General features: G+C 54.0%; 9 protein-coding genes across 20 annotated transcripts; 5 read left to right on the top strand and 4 right to left on the bottom strand.

Annotated features, from left to right (window-relative positions):
• Positions 1-2: 2 nt before the first annotated feature.
• On the bottom strand, positions 3-1,388 carry H310_08662. 2 transcript variants are annotated; one of them, XM_008874511.1, is made up of 3 exons: positions 1,094-1,388; positions 526-1,044; positions 3-479 (listed from the first exon to the last, which is right to left on the bottom strand). In XM_008874511.1, the coding sequence occupies exons 1-3, from the start codon at positions 1,340-1,342 to the stop codon at positions 93-95; spliced, it is 1,155 nt and encodes a 384-aa protein (XP_008872733.1). In that variant the 5' UTR covers positions 1,343-1,388; the 3' UTR covers positions 3-92. The 2 variants fall into 2 exon arrangements, with proteins under 2 accessions (XP_008872733.1, XP_008872734.1); XM_008874512.1 differs by having other exon boundaries at positions 526-1,371.
• A 79-nt stretch (positions 1,389-1,467) lies between these two features.
• On the top strand, positions 1,468-3,482 carry H310_08661 (hypothetical protein). Of its 4 annotated transcripts, XM_008874510.1 has the most exons (3): positions 1,468-1,596; positions 1,683-1,970; positions 2,021-3,482. In XM_008874510.1, exon 3 carries the CDS (start codon positions 2,103-2,105, stop codon positions 2,784-2,786), a length of 684 nt encoding a protein of 227 aa, XP_008872732.1. In that variant the 5' UTR covers positions 1,468-1,596; positions 1,683-1,970; positions 2,021-2,102; the 3' UTR covers positions 2,787-3,482. The 4 variants fall into 4 exon arrangements, with proteins under 4 accessions (XP_008872732.1, XP_008872731.1, XP_008872729.1 ...); XM_008874509.1 differs by having other exon boundaries at positions 1,683-3,482; XM_008874507.1 differs by having other exon boundaries at positions 1,468-1,970; positions 2,025-3,482.
• Positions 3,483-4,033: 551 nt separating this feature from the next.
• Positions 4,034-6,313, top strand: H310_08660 (hypothetical protein). Of its 6 annotated transcripts, XM_008874501.1 has the most exons (11): positions 4,034-4,176; positions 4,242-4,304; positions 4,360-4,727; positions 4,780-4,945; positions 4,998-5,168; positions 5,227-5,323; positions 5,373-5,541; positions 5,600-5,688; positions 5,739-5,942; positions 5,991-6,030; positions 6,116-6,313. In XM_008874501.1, exons 1-11 carry the CDS (start codon positions 4,107-4,109, stop codon positions 6,236-6,238), a joined length of 1,560 nt encoding a protein of 519 aa, XP_008872723.1. In that variant the 5' UTR covers positions 4,034-4,106; the 3' UTR covers positions 6,239-6,313. The 6 variants fall into 6 exon arrangements, with proteins under 6 accessions (XP_008872723.1, XP_008872725.1, XP_008872728.1 ...); XM_008874503.1 differs by having other exon boundaries at positions 5,739-6,030; XM_008874506.1 differs by having other exon boundaries at positions 5,600-5,942.
• Positions 6,314-6,330: 17 nt separating this feature from the next.
• H310_08659 lies at positions 6,331-8,819 on the top strand. Of its 2 annotated transcripts, XM_008874499.1 has the most exons (4): positions 6,331-7,569; positions 7,632-7,688; positions 7,746-8,310; positions 8,376-8,819. In XM_008874499.1, the coding sequence occupies exons 1-4, from the start codon at positions 6,386-6,388 to the stop codon at positions 8,790-8,792; spliced, it is 2,223 nt and encodes a 740-aa protein (XP_008872721.1). In that variant the 5' UTR covers positions 6,331-6,385; the 3' UTR covers positions 8,793-8,819. The 2 variants fall into 2 exon arrangements, with proteins under 2 accessions (XP_008872721.1, XP_008872722.1); XM_008874500.1 differs by having other exon boundaries at positions 7,746-8,819.
• A 692-nt stretch (positions 8,820-9,511) lies between these two features.
• On the top strand, positions 9,512-10,490 carry H310_08658 (hypothetical protein). Its single transcript, XM_008874498.1, has one exon. It carries the CDS (start codon positions 9,646-9,648, stop codon positions 10,342-10,344), a length of 699 nt encoding a protein of 232 aa, XP_008872720.1. The 5' UTR covers positions 9,512-9,645; the 3' UTR covers positions 10,345-10,490.
• Positions 10,491-10,931: 441 nt separating this feature from the next.
• H310_08657 (hypothetical protein) lies at positions 10,932-12,691 on the bottom strand. The gene is made up of 6 exons (XM_008874497.1): positions 12,408-12,691; positions 12,264-12,357; positions 11,971-12,210; positions 11,866-11,921; positions 11,637-11,814; positions 10,932-11,587 (listed from the first exon to the last, which is right to left on the bottom strand). The coding sequence occupies exons 1-6, from the start codon at positions 12,648-12,650 to the stop codon at positions 11,052-11,054; spliced, it is 1,347 nt and encodes a 448-aa protein (XP_008872719.1). The 5' UTR covers positions 12,651-12,691; the 3' UTR covers positions 10,932-11,051.
• Positions 12,692-13,176: 485 nt separating this feature from the next.
• H310_08656 lies at positions 13,177-17,520 on the top strand (the record flags this gene model as incomplete). 2 transcript variants are annotated; one of them, XM_008874495.1, is made up of 8 exons in its annotated part: positions 13,177-14,137; positions 14,604-14,966; positions 15,038-15,096; positions 15,143-15,581; positions 15,640-16,379; positions 16,482-16,609; positions 16,701-16,932; positions 17,052-17,520. In XM_008874495.1, the coding sequence occupies 8 exons, from the start codon at positions 13,177-13,179 to the stop codon at positions 17,436-17,438; spliced, it is 3,309 nt and encodes a 1,102-aa protein (XP_008872717.1). In that variant the 3' UTR covers positions 17,439-17,520. The 2 variants fall into 2 exon arrangements, with proteins under 2 accessions (XP_008872717.1, XP_008872718.1); XM_008874496.1 differs by lacking the exon at positions 17,052-17,520 and having other exon boundaries at positions 16,701-16,966.
• A 60-nt stretch (positions 17,521-17,580) lies between these two features.
• Positions 17,581-18,622, bottom strand: H310_08655 (hypothetical protein). The gene is made up of 2 exons (XM_008874494.1): positions 18,518-18,622; positions 17,581-18,467 (listed from the first exon to the last, which is right to left on the bottom strand). Exons 1-2 carry the CDS (start codon positions 18,518-18,520, stop codon positions 17,730-17,732), a joined length of 741 nt encoding a protein of 246 aa, XP_008872716.1. The 5' UTR covers positions 18,521-18,622; the 3' UTR covers positions 17,581-17,729.
• Positions 18,623-19,875: 1,253 nt separating this feature from the next.
• Positions 19,876-23,303, bottom strand: H310_08654 (hypothetical protein). Its single transcript, XM_008874493.1, has 3 exons — positions 21,004-23,303; positions 20,383-20,878; positions 19,876-20,324 (listed from the first exon to the last, which is right to left on the bottom strand). The coding sequence occupies exons 1-3, from the start codon at positions 23,266-23,268 to the stop codon at positions 19,984-19,986; spliced, it is 3,102 nt and encodes a 1,033-aa protein (XP_008872715.1). The 5' UTR covers positions 23,269-23,303; the 3' UTR covers positions 19,876-19,983.
• Between the last annotated feature and the right edge of the window lie 410 nt (positions 23,304-23,713).

Raw genomic sequence — 23,713 nt, 5'->3', positions numbered from 1 at the left:
AATCTGGACAATATCCGGATATCAACACACCATATCTGGATTTTTAATAATCAGTCGACATTTTCAAATTTGCGCGCGAACGGTCACATCAACTAGAGGTCTTCTTGATTGTGTCGGTACCATGCCGCGACCCACGAGTCGTCGATCACCATCGACACAACATAGAAGTACACAAGGAGAGCAACGACTATGACGACGGTCACACCGACGGCAATAAGGACGCCAGCACACGACCTCTCGACTGTCCGCATCAGCGACCCAAAGGACGACCTGTCGCGATCATCCTTGGAGAACTCGAAGGCAGATATGAGGTGCAAGCTACTTGTGCGACTTGTGGCGTCGTCTTCACTCCTTGGCGCTTTCGCTTTCGATGCCTCCACACACTGTCGACATTCTCGCACAGAGAGTTTGAGGGTCTGTCCGGGTGTCGTTGCCTCAACTGATACCGAACACTGCACGCACGTTGTTGCCCCACACGACTAAATGAAAAGGTAAGAGGATATCGCGATGGAGAATCGGACCTACCTTGCACTTGCAGCGGCGTTTGAATTCGGCGAACTTTTCCTTGCAAAGATGGCAATGCTGAAGCAATATCTCTCGTTGCTTCTCGAATGTGCCGACACATACGTTACAAATCCACACTTTTGCTTCACTCTGGATGCCAAACGGAACTCCGTCTTGATGTTCCCCGCACGCCTTGCACGCAAATTTTTGGCACACTTGGCACTTGAGTTTCTTGCGGAAGACAGCAGCTGTCGAACGGCATAACTCACATCGCGACGGAGCTTTCATTGTAGGTGTGAACGTGGCACATGTTTTGCAACATCGCGCCTTGACACGGCGATTCGACGTCGACGACACGTTGCTCGACACGGACGACGAAATCGACGACTGGGACATCGTCCCGTCATCAAACGGACTGCTTCCCGCTGAAGAGTTGGGGGAGGTTGGTGTCGATGTCGAGGTATGGGGAATGACGTCGTTGTGGTGTTGACCTTTCTTGAGGGACTTGGAACATTTTCGACACACCACGTCCAAGCAGTACTGCAACGATAGTCTGAGCTTGACGAACATGGAAAGTTTGCGACTGTACCGGGCATCGATACCGCCTTCGAAAAAGCGAGAACTCTTCGCGGCACGAAGGACACACCTTCACTGCCAGCGCATCTCGGTCAATGGCAGAACCGGACGAGGGCGGTGTGGGTGTTGAGCTTGTAGACGACGATTCTGCAGCGTATACGATGGGCGACACGGCAATTCTTGGTGGCGACATGGGAACCTGAAGTGGAATGCGCTTTGGGGACGGCAGCGTCCCCGCTTGCCGGCCTTTCGACCGCTCCATGTCAGACCTGCCCTTTGTACGTGGCCGCGCCGAACGGAAATTCCACCACGAGTAACGACGAGTTCCGGTATCCGGATGGCGTGCCCCGTTTATGCGGGCACCGCCAGGCCAAGAACAACTACTAGTATTTCACTGCAGGGTAAGGATGTGTGACCTTGCCCAAGCAACCCACTCGCATCCAGGTTGCACGGGCTTGAGCTGCCCACAGACGCGTGTGGGTACGATTGTGGTCACGTGAATATGGTGATCAGTCGGTGAGCTCCAAGGGCCCCAGCGGCAACAATGACTATGCCCCTTCAATGCCACGGTTGATTCCAGTGAAGTGATAGCATTATGTTAGTTGTAGGACGACCGCCGCTGCTTACTTTCGAGTCGCGCCATCGCAATGTCGAAGAGAATGCCTCGCCTCTTGAAGTACAGTTCGCTGAGGCGGTTGACCAAATGGAGCTTGAACCCCGTGGCGACCATCGTGCCAAACGTGGCGACTGTCACCATGGCAGCGTCGTCCAACGTTACGACACCGTCGAGAAGATAAAACACGTTGATGCCCAGTATAGGCACTTCCTCCAACCACAGACGCAAGAGCGAGCTCGCGACGTCCAAATGTTCCTGCTGCACGTGCTGCAAGGTAGCTTCCAGGCCAACTACAAGAATTCTCATCATGACGTGTTCGTAAAGCAAGACGGAAACACATACATATGACGGCGGGGATTTCCATGCGCGAGCCCCCGGCACCCGCGACCACGCCGCTTCCAATGTGATGGTTGGTGGTCGGGAACGAAAAGTCGAGCGCCTCCGTTCGGATCTTGTTGTCTTTGACAAACACGCCGCGGTACTTTGTGTAGTGCAGAATCATGGGAATGCGAACGGACAAGAGAGATGGAAGGAACGCGACCTGGCTGCCGAGGGCGACCGAGTAGAACGCGATGCGGGGAATGCTGCTATCCTGGCCAATGACAAATCCAAAGTAGACTGCAAGGCCGAGCCCCAGGTTGGTCACGTCCAATACCGTTTGAACAACGAGAACTTGGGAGTTGCGTCGTTTGGCAGCGTCTTTTTCCTGGACCGTGTACACCTGGAACGTTTCTTCGTCCACGGTGTCCTTCTGCCGATCAAATCCGGCAAAAAACAGCCCCACCAGCCAGTATGGCGGGAGGAACATGCGGATCAAAAACGCCAGGCAACAAGCACTCGACAAACAAATGCCACCAAGAATCGACGGGCCGTACGGCAGGTCTTTCGAAGTCGACGGAGATGCCGATGGTACTGTGCTCCACGTAATGGCGTTTGGTGGTGTTTGGTGGTCTGTGTACACCACCGTGGATGTCAGCGACAACGAAAACGTTCCAAGGGCAACGACAACTCCCCCCGACGACCCGGCAGGCAGCACATACAGTTGAAACAGCGGAGCTCGAATGCGCTGGACCCAATCGATGGCGCCTGATGCTCCGGTGTATGCGGCGGAAACGGTCGACAGTGGATTTTGACTGCGGCAGGCAGTGATTGTGGCGTCGTACATGTACGCGGCGGCAAGGGTCGTCGGTTGAGTCAAGTTGACTGCAGCAGTCTTGGAAAACGAAATAGAGAGCACGTGCGACGTGGCTTGGAACAGTGGAAGCGACCGGAGGAAGAGGTCCAACTCGAGGGTGAGGCCGAGCAAGGCTACTGTGGGCCGCTGTGCCTGCACCACAAACGCCGCAAGACCCGACATGGGAACGTCGAACGCGATTACTTTGATGTCGGCAACTCCTTGGACGACGGTGAGAACCGACGACAACGTGGTGTCGTCATAAAAGAACCATCGTGACGAAGGCACAACGCCCTTGAGTGATGCCAATGTTGTGGTCCATTCGCTTGTCCATGGGACGACGTAAGCCACGCCACCGCCGCCGGTGTAGGTTTTGGCGACAAGCTCTGCGGCAATTATCTTTGTCGAGTCTGGCGGAGCCATTTGATACACTCGGCTGTGTTCCAGAGGCACGGCGTATGCACCACATCCTGTTGCGATATGTGTCCATTGCTTCAGCTTGCTGAACGGGACGCTGTGCTGGCATCCCGCGGCACACCCTGGTCCAACGACTGCCGTGACTCCTCTTGTGGCAAACGTTTGCATCGCCGCGAGCGTGCCTGTGTCGTTGCATCCTGTGTCAGCAATCACGGCAGTCACATTCAACGATGGATCGTCCCGCGATGCGTCGGCGATGGCGGAGAAGACGGCCTCCTGCAGTGCCACGTCAGATTGATGCGGCACGAGCACGCCCAGCACGACGTCGTACGCGACGACAGATGGAAGACATTGCCATGCCACGAGGCTGACGAAGACGACCACGAAGGCCTCCATCCTTCGAGGAGGTACGTGGAAGGCGCGGGCCGTTGTGGTGCGAAGAACGGTCGCTTTGCCTGAAAAATGCGTGTATTCTTGGATCTACAGCCGTTGCATCGGAAACGGGAATCGTTTCGCTCTCATAAGAATCACGGTCCCACGACGGAATGAAGCGCTGCACTGCATCACCGCCATGAGCTGTGCCAGAGGTCCATCGTCTGCACCACAGATACTCTATCACCGACTACCGTCGCGACTCGACGTCCGTTCCCGCATGGCTGAGCTTATTCAGCCATTTTATCCGGATGACGCCTGCCCCCAATCCGTACAAAATTGCCCCTTTCGATGACACTTGTGCGAATGCGATTACGGTTTGTCCTCATATATTGTGATCAATGGAGTTTATTTTGAGCGAAGGATTTGCACATTGTGGCTGGAGACATGCCGACCGGCGCGTGCGGACCGCAGCTCCGTGTGGAGTTATCTAAACCGTATCAGCCACGTGTGCCGAGTAAGTCGTGTGGTCGTTGATGATGAGAAGGAGAAAGTCATGCACGTGGTGGCGGCGCTGTGTAGAACTCGTGTCCGTGCCACTACCACCCCGTAACGTGTCCTCGACAGCGCCAGTGCCTCCTGCAGGTATCGCTTCCTTTCACGAAATGCCATGCTTGCGTCTGACATTGCTCTGGAATAGATGATGTACCCATCAACTTGCTGTCGCTTCTGCCGCCAGATGCATGGGATCGACTGTCGTTCGAGGAACAACAAGACTTGGTGGCCGACTTGCCGCCGTTGGATGGATGGTGGGACTTGTCTGCCGAGGACGCGACGGCCGAGAACCTCCGCCAACTCTTTCGCGGCGCGAATTTCAACTTTGGCAACCCGTTGATGTCGTTCTACTTTCCAAGTGACGCACGCTCCACGGCGCGTGCGGTGGCGAAAGCCGCATTTGACGCCCGCAAACGCGTCTTCACGAAGCAACTGCTGCAGTCGATCATTCAAAATCGAACGCAGTGTCTCAAGCAAGTGCTTCCCGCGGACGAGCTTGCGCTGAATCCCGAGGTGAGTTGGACTGCCGCCGATTTGATCGGCGTGGTCATACTCGATGTTGCAGTTGGATATTTCAGTCATTCCACCGTGTAAACAAGCTCTCGACGACGTCGACCACTCAATTTTCATGGCCATTCGACACGCGTTGACAAGTTTAGGGCCTGCGACCGTGGATTCAATTACCGCTCACTTGGAAACTCACGCCCCTCGATCGATCCCTCCACTCTCTGGTGCACGCTTCCAATCATCTTGATGACGAAGGACGTGACAGGTTGTGTCTAGAGCGGCCGCAGCAGATGCGCGCCTCCCATTATATCCACAGTGCGTTGTTGTTCCTCAGTCGGCCCGTCGATCCGTCGTCCGCATCGCCAGATGACCAAGACACATCGTGGAGCAGTCCTTTCGTCGAACACGTTGCCACGACCAACACGTTTGCATGGCGTCGTGAAGACGGTACCGCAGACTTTATCTTTTCACCCCATGGCCAACTCAACTCTCCCGTCTTACATAGGCAAAGTCGACGCCGACATGATGCACCGCTTGCTCTTACTGGAGCGACTCTTCCGGTCGCCTTTCGACCTCGTGGATCCGTCCGTGCAGCATCTGCAGTACGTGACTTTGCCACGCCTTGTCATCTGAATCTAATCGTATCCCCAGATCGGCATTGCAACTCGCTCGCAAACGACATCCCGACGTCGCACAGCACTTGGTCAATGGGGCGTGCACGCCCCCTGCCAAACTGCCGAAAGTCGCTCCTGTTTCTGGGAACGGCAGCGTACATGACACAGTTCTACTCCCACCGTCGTTCGTGGTCAAGCGGGCCAATGTACGTCCAAGTCGACGTGCGACCCACGGGATTGTGACCACGGCACTCGCGTTGGTAGCTTCCATTGCATCGTCAGTACCCCTTGCTCCGCGATGCATTCCAGCAACAGGAATTGCAGCGATACCAACATGCCCGCCAGCCCTTCATGTGCGTTGGTCTTGCCATCTTTTTGTGTTTTGCATTCATATCACGGGTAGTTATTTCGACGGAGACTCGGGCTTCCAAACCCTCGTTGGCCCGTGCTTCCCGCCTCTCTCGTCGGATCGGTTAGCGTCGGCGGTGCTGGTCCCAGACGTACCTCCGCAAGTCACAGTGCTCAACGTCGTTCGCGATGCTGTCGCTCGACTGCCGTCTCAATGCGGCACGCGCGCTGACGTCTTGGCACTCTTTCGCATGTCCATGTATGCCACCGTTCAACTCGATGCTTGGTCTTGATACTCTGGCCATAGGTTTGTCAATCCGGTGGCCCCCATCGACGAGCTAGATATGGTACGTTCCACATCGCAATAACAGCAGACGATGACAACACACATGCTTCGTGAACAAAGGACTGATGGCATCCTTTTGCCCGTAGGCCGTGGCGAGAGGGCTCGACACGTTGGCGTCGACGGCACCGCCTTGCGCGTACTTTCGCTTCCACAATGAGCACAACGCGTGGCTTTGGCACTACGCCGCCCCCGCGAGCCGACCAACCTAAGCACACACAAAATGGAACTCTACGTACGAATGCTTATTGACTTGGTGGTCATGGTGTCATTCCTGCGGATCTTTCTCCTCGCTTTCGTATGGGCGGGAGAAAGAGAGTGACGGTCTTTGTGTTCGGAATGTTGGTCGACGCGACGCAATGGTCAGAAATTTCCATTTCCTCGTTGGAAGTATGGCGACGTCCCGCGCGAGTACGTCGGTCGCCGTCCGCGGCGCGGCAGCACCAGCACAATCACAAGGCACAGTAAACTCGAACCGAAGCAGCACATCAAAGGCGTCGCACTCGCGCAAGAAAAAGCCGGCCCAGCTGGTGGTGCCATCGGCCACTGTCGAGCAGTCTGGCATCCTTCGACCGAACGCTGCGACGTTTACGCCGTCACTTCAGCACGGTGCGTCGGTGATTCCCACACCCGACAACGCCGCGTCCAAGAAGCAAAATCCACAGCAGCGATCCCGAAGAAGCCGAGGGACCACCGAGCAGCCGCCCATCGTAGTGACAGGTGCACCAGCAAACAATTCCGACCGCACGAAAGACACCACGGCAACCGCTAACCCCGCGACACCGCTTGTACATCCAAGTGCTCGTGGCTCACGTGGGGGTCGGAACCGAAAATCGAGAGATGCTGCCACGCTTGCCAAATCAACGGTCGTCAACGAAGACGATGACGAACGCTCCGAGTCGAAAGAGGCACGCGAGCTGTGTTTGGTGTGCGCCAATCCGTTTCGATACCACGCAATTGGAGAATGCAATCACGAGGGTATTTGCTCAACGTGTTCGATGCGCATGCGGCTCTTGATGAAGGACTTCAACTGTCCCATCTGCAAACAAGCAAACCCCCGCGTCATTGTCACCGACGTCATTGCACCATACGCGAGCTTTGGCATTTGGGGCGACACGGGTGGCCCGGGCGTTCTGTTGGACGATCGGTCGGAAATGTTCTTCAGCCGGTGCGACGCACACTACGAGTCGTTAGTCCGTCGTCGGGACTTGTACTGCCGTCGGTGCCCGACAGCGAACAGGGTAAAGTTTCGCGTATTGGAAGACTTGCAGCTGCACATGGAGAACGAGCACGCAACGTACTTTTGTGACCTGTGCGTACAGCACCAGCACTTTTTCGTGGGGGAGTACCCGATGTACACGATGAAGGAGCTCATGCACCATCAAACATCGACGGTGTCGGCCACTTCCCGCGAGCGCCATCCGCTTTGTGAATTCTGCCACGTTCGGTACTACAGCGACGTGGAATTGCATGTGCACCTCGAACGCGACCACTTCAAGTGCCATCTCTGCCCGGAAGTTCAGCACCGCTACTACCGCAACTAGTACGTGTCACATCCTGCCTTGGGCGTTGGTCTTTATCCTGACAACACAATTCATCTTCTAGCAAGGGGCTGGAAACGCACTTTCGACGACAACACTTATTTTGCGAAGACCCGTCTTGGTACGTGGAGTCGTCGGCCTTGCGTCAAACGCGATCGTGACTTATGTCCTGTCGTAGCATTGCCAAGGGCTTTGTTGTGTTCAGCAACGACATTGACTTCCAAGCACACATGTTTTCGGTCCATGGGAACCAGGACAACCGCATTCGAATTGCCTTCACAGTGCGTCGAGGCATGGAGGACGAAGGCGGCGCGTCCAATGTCGTGTCGTCTGGAAGTAACAATGACTCATGGGAGTTCGTTGGGCCTCCTCCGTCAGCGTCGCGACAGCAAGAAGAATTTCCGGCACTTCCAACGGCGGCCCCTTCGGCGACTCCCTGGGCCAAGCTTGCACCAGTCACACCACCCGCAATGATCCGTCCGACAGCTGTCGCGGCTCCTGCCCCGTCGTCTGTGCCTCGCGCTATGTTGTCTCGGAATGCACTGTTGGCATCAGCCTTTGGCCGCGGCCCGAAGACAGAAGACGCCCTGGAAAAGGAGCTTCGACCGCAATATTCGCAAGAGCTCAAAGACTGGGGGCGTTCCAAATTCCGCACGCTTGTTGCTGTTGAAAAGAAGATCGAGGACATGATGGCTGATCGCGCATGCTTCAGTACGCACCTGAAGGCAATGCCGAGGGAACAGGTATGTCTCGTATCCTCCATACCGCGACGTTCATTACGAGAATTTCTTGTTGGATCCACTTCTAGCGGCGTATGATTCACGAGTTGGCCGTGTTTTACGGTCTCAAGTCGGAGTCGCGGGATACAGAGCCTCACCGCTTCATCTCTCTGTACAAGTTGCAAACTTCAACCCTACCACCGATGTCGCTTTCGAAGTGTCTTCTTGAAGAATCCCAAGGACCGAAGCGTCAGACTCGTCGTGCCCGTGTGTACGTGGACCGGAATGTGACGTTGCCGGTGGGTCGTGGATGGGAAAAGGTAGCCGCTGCGCCGGTGGCGGCTCCCCAGGTGCCTCAAGATGCTTGGAGTGACGAAGAGGACGAGACCATTGAAGACGTCAGTGCCTTCGTACGACCTGAAGGGAGCTCGACGCGCCTCGAGTTCCTTCGTCGCACAGATGGGGGCGCGGCGTCTGACGAAGAGAAGGAGACAGGACAGTCTTAAATAAATAATGACGTTTTTGGCGCGCAATTTCTGTATTCCGGATAGATTCAATTCTTGTGTGTGATTGGAATGAAATTATCTGGATGATTTGTTATCACGAAATCTTGGCAGCAGCATAACAAACAGGATCATCATGCACACTGTTCACATGGCGCCATGTGAACTGAGTGCGTCAATGGGAAGAGCGATGGGCGCGATGATTGATGCTGGTGTGCATTGGACGTGGTGATGCTGGAAAATGCCACATCAATCATGTGGGCGAGAGGCATCTGGGTTGCAGCTTGACCAGCAACAAATGTTTCCAAGCAAAAGCTATGGCTACGGCACCTGCGACATTCGCGAAATGCATTTGTGCTCAACATGCAAGACACTTTGCTAGTCCCTTCGCCCTCCATCAAACCCTTCCTCGCAAGATGCCTTAACGCATTTTAATGCAACGCGCTTCGGGACCAGGATGCAACGTCATCCGTCCGTCTGCTGTCGACCTCAATGCTCATCTTGTACTGGTGAAAAGCAATGATTTTAGCCAATTAGTAGTCGAATACAGACTATTATAGCCAATCAAAACAAGATGCTCAGTGACAAAATGGCCCAACCACATTTTTTTCCGGCAATTCAATGCTATCTTGGTAAATGTATGCGTGGATCACAAGGAACGCGTTAGTCCAGGGGGAAGGGGTGTAGATTCGGCATAGATTTTCCAAGCTAAAATTGCCTCGCCCGAACCGCGGTGCATCTTGACCCAACACTACCAAATTACTCAAGGTCTGAGGAACGTGCGACGCGGGGATACGGGGACCAGAACGGAACAACCCCACTTGGACCATTGCCTTCGAGTCGTGTATAGAACAAGATGAAGTTCGGGAAGGAGTTGCTGAACGCGGTGAACCAATCCAACCCGGAATGGGGTCCGTTTTGGATGAATTACAAAGCGCTCAAGAAGCGCATCAAGGCCGTTGTGAAAACGGCGCCGACATCGCCGACCGCGCGGGCAAGTGTCGATTCGGAAGACCCGCGTGAAGTCGACTTGACCCAGTGCCAAGAAGAAATCGATTTCTTCACGGAACTGCGCGACCAACTGAGGAAACTAGCATGCTTCTACGTCGCCGAAGAAAAGCGATATTTGTTTCGGTTTCAGCAACTCCAGGCAGTGCTGAAAGACATGAAGAAGAAGACCGAAGTGGACGAAATTGATGCCAAACGACTCATGGTCGCTTGCGTCCACTTCTACGGCGAATGCATCCAACTGGAAAACTACGCTGTGACCAACTACCAAGGGTTCTCCAAGATTCTGAAAAAGCACGACAAAATGACCGGGCATAACACGCGCACCAAGTACATGCGCAAGATGGTGAACCAGAGTCCGTTTGCCAACTACCCGCAACTGATCTCGATCTTGGACGGGACCGAGCGCATGTTTACAGAGATTCCAGTCGGCGACTCGGTCATGCAAACCGCCATGTACATGGCGATGATGGGGCAAACCGGCGGACCCCGACGAGACCCGCTGCAGCCACATCTCGCGTCGTCCAACATGGAAGTGGATTCGTAAAAGTGACGCGCGACTTCCACTTATTATTGCCCGAGTACCCGTACTTATCCTCCATCCCGCATTGCTCGTGGATGGCGCTGTTCCTTGTTTCCCTAGTCCCTAATGCTAATCCTCGTCAATGCATACCCCGCCTTGCTTTCCTTGGAAGTCTGCTTCGTCAAGCTAGAAAACAGATAAGCCACAGCGAAGCCGAAACGTGTACGGCGCCGTGCGTCGCAGGTGGCGACGATGATACTGCATTTATGCCTTATCAACAACCAGCGTGTTTGCTGTACGGCGTCATCGCCGTAATGGGAGTCATGTCGACAAAAAGCGAATACTTTGGACAATACATGGATGCACTTAACACGACGTCGCACTTTAGAGAAATACGTGAACTCCATTTTTTCAGTTCAGCTTCTCGATCTGCTCAAGGACGAAAGACAAGCATGCCGTCAACAACCCGCTCAATATCAACGTCAACGCGATCAAGAAGTGGGAAAAATGGTTGGACGACGGCGAAATGTGCACCTTTTTTTTTTTTTCAAGTATAGCATTAACTAGTGACACCATTCGTCGACGAAAGTATGAATGCAAGACCTTTCCCTCTTGGCAAGTGATTTGATTGACATTTTGATTGGCTGTTTGAAACATGTCAAATTCACAAAGAACCGCGGCTTTGGCCGAATATTGTGCAATTTCAGTCGATCAATAGTAGGAAGTGCGAACTACGACAGCGTAGCAAAAGGATCGCCCAAGTTCGGGCGCTGCTGTTGGCTGGCTGTCGCGACCTTGGGGGGAGGGACGTTAGTCATGTTGGCCATGAATTGCTGCTGTGGCGCGCGGGGCTGCACTCCGCCACCCAACATTGGCGCGCCGTACGTAGCGAACTGGTTTGGCATCTGCGGAGGAACAATGTGCTGCGGCGGTGCAAATGTCTGGAACCCTGGGTTAACCTGGAACGAAGGGGGCGCTCCGTAGACAGGAGGTGGCGCCGTATACGCAGGTGGTGGTATCTGGAGCTGCTTCGTGGACGATCCCGTTGTCGCAAGTCGCGCTTGTTCCATGGACTGCATGCTCTTGGCGCTCTTCATGGGCGGGACTTTGGCCTCTGGGTTTAAGTTGAGGTCAACGATAGGAGCCCCCCATAACGGATCGGCGGGGGCCGTGGGTTCGACTGGAAGAGGGGTCACGGGAGCGGGAGGTGGTGGCTGTGGCGGCGTGTAGTTAAAGTCGAGCCCGTGTAGCATGGATGCGATGTGATCTAGCACAATGTTAGACGACAGTATAGCAGCCAGAAATTTCATGGATACCAGAAGAAGGCTGCGAGATGTACGGAGGAGGCGAAGGGGCAAACGGGTCGTTGGGGGTCTGGCGTACTGGTTGTTGCTGTGTCGGCTCCGGCTTGTCAAAATCAACCCACGACGTGTTGGATGGAGCCCCAAATGGATTGAACACCGCGTCGCTTACGCTGTCGTTTGAATGACTTGCCTATGCACCAATATGCCTCAGCCAAATGCCGATCGGTCGAAAGATGAGTACCGTCGGTCTCTGAGGAGGCATGTCACCAACAAGTTGAGTGGAGTGCTGGCGAACCACTGTGCCACGACCTTCTCAGTTGCATCGAAAAATTCAAGTTGAACACACCTGCAAACTTTGGCTTCGCTGCACCACATGCTTCGCAGATGGGGGCGAGGGGCTTTTCGTTGATGAGAGTGCATGCCGAGCACTCCCATGGCCCCGACGACGAATCTGTCCGACTGCCCAACTGCGTCGCAGACGGCTCGCGACTCAGCGCTTTCTTCCCGCGCACGACAACGGGTTCAGGCTTGGCTTTTATCGCGTCTTCGGGCAACCGCCGGAACGAAATACCATCCACGATCAAGTCTAACACAAATATCATCAGCGCATTGTCAGCAATTGAGTGAATCTAACAATACCGTAGCTGTCATTGAGTTCGACGGACGGTTTAATAATGCAGTGAACGACGTGGTTGCCAAGGTTAAAGCAATAGTCCCAGTCGCCGAGCGCAAACTAACCGAGAACACTTCATGAAGAAGTAGGTTGTATGGTGATCACCGTACCGTCGTCGTTTGATGGGTCACGATGCCGTCGATTCTGAGCACTTTCTTCCCGCTTGCAATCGAGTGCGTGAGGGAGATTTCATACTCCTTGCCTTCTATCATCTTAATGCGCCACGTGATGCGCTTCTTGGACGCTTCCACGACTTTGCCCACGTTGGCGATTTCGTAGTACAATCCAGCCGCCTTAGCGTTTTCTGCCTTGCAGTCCCATCCAGTTCCTCCCTTGACAGGTCGTCGATGCATTGCCGCCGTCCGTTTCTTTTCAATACTGTGTCCGCGTTCTTGTGTATATTTACAGTTAATTCGATGGCGCAGCCGTTTCGAATTCTGAAACCGACGGATCTCGTTTGAATATACTGTATATATACAAATAGTCTAGAACTCAACCATATCTCCTAAAACCTGTAACTAGCCTGAAAACCTCCGGGACTACCTCACATCAAGCGGTTTGACTAATGGTCGAAAGAGCGCTTGGTGGAGGCAGTGATAGATTTACAAGGCTGCACAACCTTGCCTAGTTCGAGCTATATCCTGGTGCAGAGAGATCTGAGGGGGGTAATGTTTGAATCATTGGCTTGCAAGTCATGGATCAACTTCAGCCTTCGTTCAATATTTCACGATTGTTGTTGTGGCGTGGATTGCTCCAATGTTGAGTGCCTCTAAGATCGGAAAACATCCGGATAAAGTGGATGTTGCCCGGATAACCTAGCGCACCCTGATGAACAGTCGTCGGATCCTCCAAGCACATTTTGCCATCGATCGCGTTTGTATGTCGTCGTTTCCAGTTCTCGTGGACGCTCACCTGCTCCGAGTCATTACGTCGTTCCAAGATGGAGTCTTTGTGGAGCTGCTCCCTTTATATGCTGCGTGGAAGAGCCTTGCGCAGCGTCCTTCGTCGCTATCGACAGTAGCCATGCAGCCCACGGACCTCAGCTTAGCCACGGTCGCCGACTCACGATATGTCCTGCATGCTGTCGTTGCTTGTCATGACGTTTCTTACGTTGATCGCGTCTTGCAATGCTGTCGGCAGGAAATGATCACGCCAGAACTGATCGACTGCGCTGCCCGTCACGGCCATCTCGACCTCGTCCAGCAGTTTCATTTCCGTGGGTTCCCGTGGACATCAAGAGCGATGGATTTGGCGGCCACGTATGGCCATCTTCACGTGTTGGAGTTCTTGCACGCGCATAGCGACGACGGATGGACTGAAAAAGCCATGATTGGCGCGGCCGAGGCGGGGCATTTGGCTGTCGTCCAGTTTTTGCATACAACTCGGCCAGAAATCCCCTCATCATTCCGAGCGATGGACTACGCGGCTCGCAATGGCCATTACAACGTGGTGCGATATCTCCACTTCCATCGACCGGAAGGCGGAAGTGCTGTCGCGATGGACTTTGCTGCGTCTCATGGCCATTTGGAGATTGTGCAGTTCCTCCATACCCATCGCCAAGAAGGCTGCAGCACGTATGCAATGGATGGTGCCATGCGAAACGGGCATCACGATGTCGTTCGGTTTCTTCACACACACCGTACGGAAGGATGCTCAAGGAAGGCGCTCATGTACGCGATGCAACATGAGCTTCACGACATGATTCCCATCTTGCGCAGCTACCATGGCACGATGCGTGCAATGTCGTCCGCGGCGGTTGCCCGAGCCCGCGCTAAATTCTCACTTGGAAGGCCACTGGCACGGCGTCGGTACTTCCTCGCGTCCATCGCCTTTGGTCATGGTCGGTGACGGTCAATGCGCGTTTACCCCCCAATCGATCTCGTTTTGGTGCCTCGTTTTGCAAATGTTGGATGCGTAAGTGAAGTAAAACGTGCAACCTTCTACCAACTGTTTCCTGTCGTGGGGTTCACACCGCAGCACAGCCAGATTACGCTTTATTTGGCGAGCATGAAGTCACAGCAAAACGACCTTCACAACTCGCATGGTGGCTTGCTTCATGGTACTCGCATGGTAAAGGCGGCGAGGTTGCCATCAGGGGGGGCAATGGACGGTGAGCTGCACCGTGCCCCTTGCGTCCACCTCATCCACCAACAATAACAGTGAGATGCTCTCAACTCTTCGAAAGGGAGTCAATCCGGATATTGCATCATCACGCCGAAAGTCCGCGAAAGGAAATACAAATATCAAGATAAATGAGGCAATAGATTCACTATCCGGACACTTTGTTGATACGATTCCCAGTTCAGTGTTGAAGAAGACGACCATGGTAACGACCCAGGAAGAGTCGACGCCGCTTCTGCCCACAGCCACCGAGAAGCGGAAGCTCCAAGACCGCAGGCATCGCCAATTCATGTGCTTCGGCGGAATCGCAACCCTCGCGGCATGTGTGACGGGCGTCTGGTGGTGGACAAGCTTGACAATTCCTGCCGTGTTCATCGCGGATGTCCCCCTTGCTCCATGGACAAGCGACGTGATGGAACCGCCGTTTATCAAGGAAACAAATCTCATCCGACCAAAGTTAATTGCAGAAGACTTGCTCAAGCGACCTGTCCCCACAAATGCATGGTGGACTAATCTCCTCATCAGTGACTCACACGGGCAAAACACAGGTAATCATGCTGCCTCCAATTGTACCTTCCATTGAGCATAAATCCACCCTAACTCTCAATTTATCGTGCAGGCGCGGGGCAAGTTACCCTCTCTCCGTATACAATTGCCAGTTGGCCGCATGTCATGCAGGTCCGCGCTTGCACAGTGCGCAAATTAGTAACATTTTACGTGTAAGGTGTCCTATGGCGACGACCGACGTGTAGAAGAGCCGAGCAAGATCGAGGAATATTTCAGTGCCGACCTTACCTTCGGCACCGTCGTGCCAAGTGTGTCTCGTCAAATTGTCGCTTTCGATCCACTCACGGTTCATCTTCAGTACCGAAATGAATCCAATGGAACGACTTTCACCGTCCTCTTGGCGCGTGGCTCCCCGTATATTTCGATCAACTACACACTTAGTGCCCCCGTGATTACTACGACGTACTTCAACATGCTTCGATGCAACAACCAAACACTCTCGTCCAAGACCCCCACTACTCTATTTGGTACCATGTTCACACTCATCACTCAAATGGAGCGCCAGAAGACTCAAGAGTGGCTTCTTTTCTTCCCCAAAAATGTCACCGTGAGCGTGAACTCGACTTCTTTTGCCGTTCAAGACGAAACGTTTTCAGGTGAGAGGGTGGTGTTTATTTCTTTAAGAGATCACACTATTCAATTCTTCGATCATAGGCATCGTGCGCGCCGCTATTGTACCTCGCAGCAATCCTGAAGGCACCGCCGCGCTCTTGCGTCAACATGCATCAATCGTTCCTGTCGCGTCTGCTGTGACCCTTTCTTCCAACGACACCACAGGCATTATGGAGTTTACTTGGAAAACTGCCGCCACGACTAACGATTCAATCGCGGGTGCATCTTTACTGATGCTGGCGCATCCGCATCACGTCGATAGTCTCGTATCTGGCCGCAATCGTTCGTTGACGACTACTGTCATGCACTCCTCGACTTCTGGTGGTCCATTTGCATCTTCCACGCCGAGCACCCTTCTCGGGCAGTTTGGCCATCGTACGATCAAGGGTAACATGTCGCTTGTGGTGGGCAACTCATGGCGACTTGCCGATACATTCCAAGAGGTGGGATTCCATTCCCAACGTCCAATTGCCACGGAAGCGATAATGCCACTTTTGGTCGCGCTAAAGAATGACTCGAACTATACGCCGCATGCGTTGGACCCGTATTTCTTCGGCAAAGAGGTCGCACGTCAAGCTCGTTTGGTGCTCATTGCCGACGAACTCAACCAAGGCACGACCAAGTTGCTCGACCAACTCGAAGACTTGCTCCTGCCGTGGTTTGTTGGCAAGAACATCGACTACTTTGTGTACGACACGGTGTGGGGTGGCGTCTGCTCCGTCAAAGGTCTCCGCGGTGTGTTTTGGATGACCGATTTCGGCAACGGCTGGTACAATGATCACGTAAGTCTACAGTTTGTTGAGTTTGACTGTGATACTATGTGTCCTGATCATTAAAATCAATTGTATGTCCAATTCAATGCCTCACCTCATGATGGATTGTAGCATTTCCATTACGGGTACTTCATCTACGCCGCAGCAGTCGTTGCTAAGTACCGCCCGGCCTTTGTCTTACGCCATCGCGCCGTTCTCATGTCAATCGTTCGCGATATCGCCAACAACAGCCCTCACGAGTAAGTGTTTCCTCGCCCCACTTGCGTTTTCCATTGCTTCCTGAAGAACTGGTGAAACTATGAACATCAATTCTGTTGGCCTATTGTGTAGTCCGTACTTCCCGCTTGCTCGACACATGTCATGGTTCGATGGACATTCATTCGCGAGTGGAGTGTATGTTTTGGATGGTGGCAAATCGCAAGAAAGCGTGTCGGAGGCGATCAACGCGTACTACGCCGTGTATTTGCTCGGCCAGGCACTGGAAATGCCAATGGTTGAAAAGATGGGACGACACTTGATGACGTTGGAGATGCGTGCGGCGACCACGTATTGGCAAACTACGGTAAGTCCGATTTTGAGTGTTTGATCAATGAAGTCGTTGTGGTGCGAGTTGTTATCTACACGATCATCACCCTTAGACCACCTTTGTCGTCGTGCACCGTCACTGACAACGCAATGTAGGAGGAGATTTATGGGTCCGTATACGCTCAAAACCAAATGACTGGCCAAATTGGCAGCACCAAAGTCACGTACGCGACTTGGTTCGGACCTGAAGTCGAGCACATGCACCTGATCAACTTGATGCCGTTCACGCCCGTGACAGAATTGTTTGTGTCACCTGCATTTGTCAACCGCGAGTATCCGATCTTGGAAAAAGCGTTAAATCGCACAAAGACTCCCATGGATGAAATCTGGAAAGGGTATACGTACCTCGATCATGCGATCATCGACGCCAAAGCGGCTTGGGATGAAGTCGCCTCGTTGGGAACGTTTGACGACGGCAATTCCCGTGTGAATTCGCTCTACTGGATCGCCACCCGTCCGTTGGCCAACTCGACTCCCACGTAGGTTTCGATTTTAGCAACGTTACGTAAATAGGAATGAAAAGTTAACCATGTATAAATGGATCGACAGTCCAGTACCTCCATGACAAGGAAGGGAATGCCCGCTGCATCGACCAAGGGTGCTCCTGCACCGATAAAAGGAACAATTCAATGATGGGCGGGTAGTTCGTAAGTGGCACCGATTTATAGGATTTTTTTGTCATAGTAAAAAGTTCAGGCTACAACGGTAGAGTCGAGTGAAAGGTGCAAAGACGGACGACTTGGCCGCGCCAGGATTGAAGGTTGGTCATCGCAGCTAGTAGAACTGTTCGAAAGCCGCCTTGTCAAATGGCTCCCCGCCGCGCAGCTCACTCGCGAGCGCCAACACTTCGTCCGCCGTGATCGGACGGACTTCCCATCCAAGCTCCAGAGGGAGCTTTTCCTGCTCAAAAACGAGCTTGAGCCAGTCGATTTTAATGTTGCCGGTCGAGTCGCGAAGGGCGAGGAGGAGCAGCGCCGCTTCGGCATACGCGAGAAACTGCTGCTTCGCGTCGAATACGAACGCTTCGTTTTTTGCCTTGCTTTGCTCTTCGCGGATCGCGCGGAAGTGGCCAATGTGCGCCTTCGTAATGTACTGACCGTCCGCGGACAGCGCGACGAGCTGCTCGAGCAACGCGGGATCGAGCTTGACCGAGTCGCCGAGCGCAGCGTCTTGGCGTGACAGGGACGCATCGTGCTCCATCGCGTTGTGTTGGGAAAGTGCGGACAGTGTCAGCGTTTTGGGCGTTTCTTCCGTGGTCGCTTCCTTGCCTTCTTGAGGGACCGAGGACGCCAACGCAGTCACGGCTGCCCCCGTGAACAGCTTTTGAAGGGCTTCGTCCACTTGGAAGATCGTGAGCGCGCTCTTGATGTTTTCAACCGTGATGCCCGTGCGTGGGATGAGACCGTGATTGGCAAACGCATTCACGAACGGACATGGGGACACGTTGGTGGCGTCGGACACAGTCCAGTTGGTGAATTGATCCGCGTTGCCAGGAGTCGAGTGTGCGCAGCCCTATCCATGCCTTTAGCGACAATGCCCTCGCTGACTGCAACGGTGCATACCATCGATGATGAAGAAACGAAGCGGCGGTAGTGGTGGCGGTGGGGTTGACCAAGAATTGGTTTCTGGCAGCTCCTCGCCAACGCGCGCGGCTCCACGATTAGCCTTGTGAAACCGCTTGCCGTAGTCTGGAAATAAACTACTGCTTAAGTGCGATATCATGTTTCAAAGGAATGGTTTCAACGATCAACGCGGAAACGCCGTGGTGAACTCGGAGGTTTATCATATTTGACAATTTTGAACGGTTGTGTCGTTTCACACGACCGTTACATGTCAAGTTTGAGTCGCTTTTATGGCATACCCAGGAAGGCCGGTGATGCTGCCTCGTCATGTCGAGTTGCGAATGTACGACCACGAACAGGCGATGGAGATGAAAAGATGAACACGGTTGGCACCCTACATACTCTCTCCAATTCAACTCGTATGGAATCGTTTCTTGCTCAAATACTATGCGCAGCAAATCGATGCGACTATGCCTCATAGCGACGCAGAGAATGTACCCCATGCGGAATCCGTTGCCGTGGTCCAAAGGAAATGCTGGGTTGTGCTTCCTGGTTGTAGGATTCGCGGAGAGATCTATACTTGGCTATCAGCGCCTTGGCGATGTAGAAGCCGCCGGTGGACACACTGAGGAGTTCCTTGACGAGGGCTGGGCCCATCTCAATGTGGCAGGACAGGTCTGTATTGTGGCGACTGAGCGTCACGACACGTCGTGTTCGAGTGTGCTTTGATGGCCACGCTGTGCCAACGTCTGTTTTTACTTGCCATCCACAGTCGATCCTTGCTGCATCGCGAATGTCTCCGAGAACACTGTCTGGATCGTGGCGTCGCAGTCCATGAGTACCACGGCGCACAAGCGGTTGATAGACGTGATGCCACATCATGGGAGGAAGCCATGTTGAGTCATCGCGCTTAGGACGAACAAGACAACATGTTATTCGGGATCGTTGACGCCCATTGCACGCTGCCCCTTGAATTTGACGACATGGGGTTCGCTGCTTGGAAACACCCAGATCCTTGTGCATGAGTTGAAATTTGCGGAGGTAACGGGCGATGAGCACTCCACAATTCCATCACCGCCGGCATATCGGCAGGGAGTATTGCAATCTTGCCTTGATGAGATCCGAGAGGGGAATGGCCGCTCGGTCAGTCGCGCATGTCCTTCTGGCACCAGCTCTCGCGAGAATACTTGACGATGTGAAACACAGACGTGGCCAAACGTTGCATCTCGTGCGAGGACCACGGCATGTACAGCGTTCGCGGGGCTTCCCATGTCACATGCGACCTCTACAATTCCTGGCGCGCGCTCTCCATGCACTGCCAATCTCCACGGCGGTCGCGCATCGGGAGGCGAGGCGCATTTGGAACGATAAATATACATGTATATTTGGTTTTTGATGGGGACAAAACGATGGAAAGGCGCTTGAGTACAAGTGGCAGGACCTGTGTTGTCAGTCGAGTCGGCGTCTTACAAGTACAAGGACGCGGCAAACACAATGTCGCGCTTGATTTGTTTGCCGCCGAGCTCGAACTTCTTCTCGAGCTCGGCATTCCCGATGCTGTGGGCGGCCAGCGTGAGTTGGCGCAGCAGTTCTTCCAGCCGACGGATGAGGCGGATGATTGACCCTTCAAACATGTCGGTCATTTTACATATCTGGCTGAACTTGGCGCCTTCACACCACGCAATCAAGACGTCCACCATGTTGGTGTTGAAGCTCGTCGCATACTCCTCGACATCGATCGAAATGTTGGCTTCCTGCATGGTCTTGGCCACGCGTCGCGCCGTGTCGCGCATGTTCAGGATCGGTCCTACGCATCATGAGTGCAGCGACCATCAGACTTGCCGAGTTGAACGCCGTCCACGTACCTTCCAGCGTGTCGGCGGTCGGCGGTTTCTGGCCCTCCTTGACCTTTTCCGTGTTGATCAGGCACGACAGCAGCGCCACGCACTCTTTCACGTTCAAGTCGTTGAATGCGCCGTTGAAAATGAGCTCCGTCACGAGCAATTCGTCCGCTGTGCTCACTTCGCACGCCGTGCGGCCCTTGCGCTGGATCACGTTTTCCGCGTTGACAAACTCGAGCCGTCGCAAGACGCGCTTTCGGCGGCGCAGGTCGTCCTTGAGCACAAGCGACTGGCTGTCCTTGATCTGGCGCTCCAGTTCGCGCTCCTTGGCCTCGCACCCCATCTTTTGCACGTACAACGCAAACGCGGCCGAGTTGTTGCGTTGGGGCGACGCCGCGATCGCTTCCGTCGTGTCGGCAATCTGACGGACGATCTTGGCAAAGGCAGGGTCATCGATTTCCATGTCTTTGATCGGGTCCAGCAACGGAAGTCCCTGCGGGAAGCGGCGCATGACTTCGGCCTACCCAAGAACGACGACTTGGTGAGCCCCAAGTACCGCCAAACAATACACTCCACCACGTCGACCCAACACAACGCTTCATCCGTCGTTGGTACGTCGAGGCATGGAATCTAGAAATTACGTACGAGTGACTTGGCGACGGCCAGGCGACTTTCCGGCGTGCGGAGGTCCTTGGGGATGTACACCCGCAAGGACGAGAGCTGGTCGATCATGGCCAAGGGAACAGGGCACACCTTCATTTCGCTTTTGGGGTGTGTCCAGGTGCCTTTGGTGGCAGGGACAGGCAACACGTCGGGACCGCCGCTGGTCGCCGCAGCGCACAGTAGCAGGATATGGACTGTGGTGGCAGTCTCCGATGCTTGGGCGGCGTTCGGGTTGGTGGTCAAGCCCGACTCGAAGTTGACGAGGACACCCCAGTCCCACGACTGCTTGGTGTCGTCGGGGCTGTGAACCTTGACGAGACGACCGGGATTCAAGAACGACACGATGTACTTTGGCTGGTTGCGAATGCGGCGCCATTCGTCCTGATGCTTTTGAATGGACTTGCTGAGGTAGTAAAACTCGGCGACGGCTTCTTCGTCGGGGATGTGCAGCGTGAGCTTTTCTTCCTTGACCCGGGCAAGCGCTTCTTCGAGGCCGGGGGCCGCTTGTTCGTTTTGGAACTGGTGAAACGATTGTTTAATCATGTACTCGGGATTGGCGTCTTCCACGCGCAAGAGGTTGAGGAGCATGTTGTAGCCCAAGTGAAAAGTGGAAAAGAGCGGATCGGCTTGGCCGTACAGGATGCCCTTGGCCACCTGCGGCTCCATCTTGTCGCTCAGCATTTGAATCACAATCCCGCGCGCGTCCAGCGACCGGCGACCGGCGCGTCCGCTCATTTGAATGTACTCGCCCGACGTGATCCATCGAAAGTCGTTCCCGTCAAACTTGCGGCAATTCGTAAACACGACCGTCTTTGCCGGCATGTTGAGCCCCATGCTGAACGTTTCCGTGGCAAACAAACACTTGAGCAAGCCTTCGCCAAACATGATCTCGATCACTTCTTTGAGGATCGGGAGGAGGCCGCCGTGGTGGATACCGATGCCGCGGCGCAAGAGCGGCAGGATCGCATCTACTTGCGGCAGCGACTTGTCGTCGTCCGAGAGGGAATCGATAGCGTTCTTGAACACTTGGTCGACCATGTGCTTTTCTTCGTCCGTGTTAAAGTCGAGCTTGGACAGGAGCAGCGCATATGCTTCGCACTCGCGCTTCGAGAACGAAAAGATAATGACGGGGTCGTACTGCCGCTCCATGACGAGCTTGACGATACGAAACACGTCCGACCCGACCTTCTTCTTCTGGTTACCACCGCTGCCGCCCTTCTTGCCGCCCTTTCCGCCGCCCGCCTTGTCGTTCGCGGGGGCGTCGGCCGTCCCGGCACTCAACGTCGCCATCGCCTTTTGAAAATTGTCCTCGCGGAACTTGCCCTTCTCGTCGACAACCAAATGGAGACCGTCGCCGCCTGCTGGAAACACGTAATGCTGCAGAGGCGTTGGGCGGTAGTCCGTGTACACGACGTGGCACGGTTGGTGGTGGATGTGCGCAATCCACGATGCAAACTCCTTCGAGTTGGGAATGGTCGCACTGAGAAAAACGAACCGAACCTTGTGCGGCAGCAAGATAATACTTTCTTCCCACACGACGCCGCGTTCTTTGTCGCGCATGTAATGGATTTCGTCGTAAATGACCCAAGCAACTTCGCGCATGACCTCGGACCCGCGATACAGCATGCTTCGCAAAATCTCAGTTGTCATGATGAGGCACGTTGCCGTCGGGTTGATCGTGATGTCACCAGTCATGAGCCCGACGTCGCCAAACTCTTGTTCGAGGTCGCGGTACTTTTGGTTGGACAACGCCTTGATCGGCGACGTGTAAATCACGCGCTGCTTGTCCCGCAACGACTTGGCAATCGCGTACTCTGCGACGGCCGTCTTCCCTGCTGACGTGTGCGCGCTCACGAGGACACTTTCGCCCGCTTCGATAAAGTCCACCGCCGTTTGCTGGAACGGATCCAATGTGAACGGGTAGGTTTTGGCCGGGGCACGGTTGTGCGGGGGTGGTGGTTCGTAGTTGGGCGGCAGCGCACTGAACGAAATCAAATTCTTCTGCTGCGTTCCTGTCGCAACGACGACTTCATCCTTTGCCGTTGCATCCACGTGTTGCACGACTTGCACTTGGATGCGCTTTGACGGCGGCGGCTGGTCGTCCGTGGTTGCAGTTGGCTTGCGTTTTGAAGACGCAGGTGCGGGTGCTGCTACGGTCACCGCGTTGTTGGACAGAGCTGCTTTTTCTACCTCGGTCAGGGTCTGCTTGGCGTCATCGAACGCCCCAAACAAGTCCAGGTCGTCCATGGTGCTGGAATCGCGGGCGGGCTCTTCAATCGGTGGAGATGAATGATCCAATGGTCGGAAGCACACAAACTTGATTGGTGGATTTCAATATCCTCTTTGTTTCAATGCATCACAGGTTTCCTTTGATATCTTATATTTCTATATCTCTGATAAAATTTTCAATTTATTACGAGGTTGCATTTTTACTTGACAATACTTTTCGATTTTTACCCCTGATAAAATTTTCATCCATTATTAATACTCGGTTGCATTATTATTTGACAATACTTTTCGATTTTATTTAGGTTACATAGTACTAGGGTAGCGCCAGAATTTACAGCTTGCGAAGTACACCCATGCTCGCACCTCATAGCGCATTTATCTCTATGGCGCTTTGATACATTTATTACAAAAGGAATCCTCTCGATCCCCCTTAAGGTCTTCATACTACCTCTGTTCCATATTA

Source organism: Aphanomyces invadans (assembly GCF_000520115.1).
Source record: "Aphanomyces invadans strain NJM9701 unplaced genomic scaffold supercont1.18, whole genome shotgun sequence".
In the NCBI taxonomy this organism is placed as follows: Eukaryota; Oomycota; class Saprolegniomycetes; order Saprolegniales; family Verrucalvaceae; genus Aphanomyces; species Aphanomyces invadans.
Note: the sequence above shows the minus strand (reverse complement) of the source record. Positions and strands in the feature narration are given on the sequence as shown.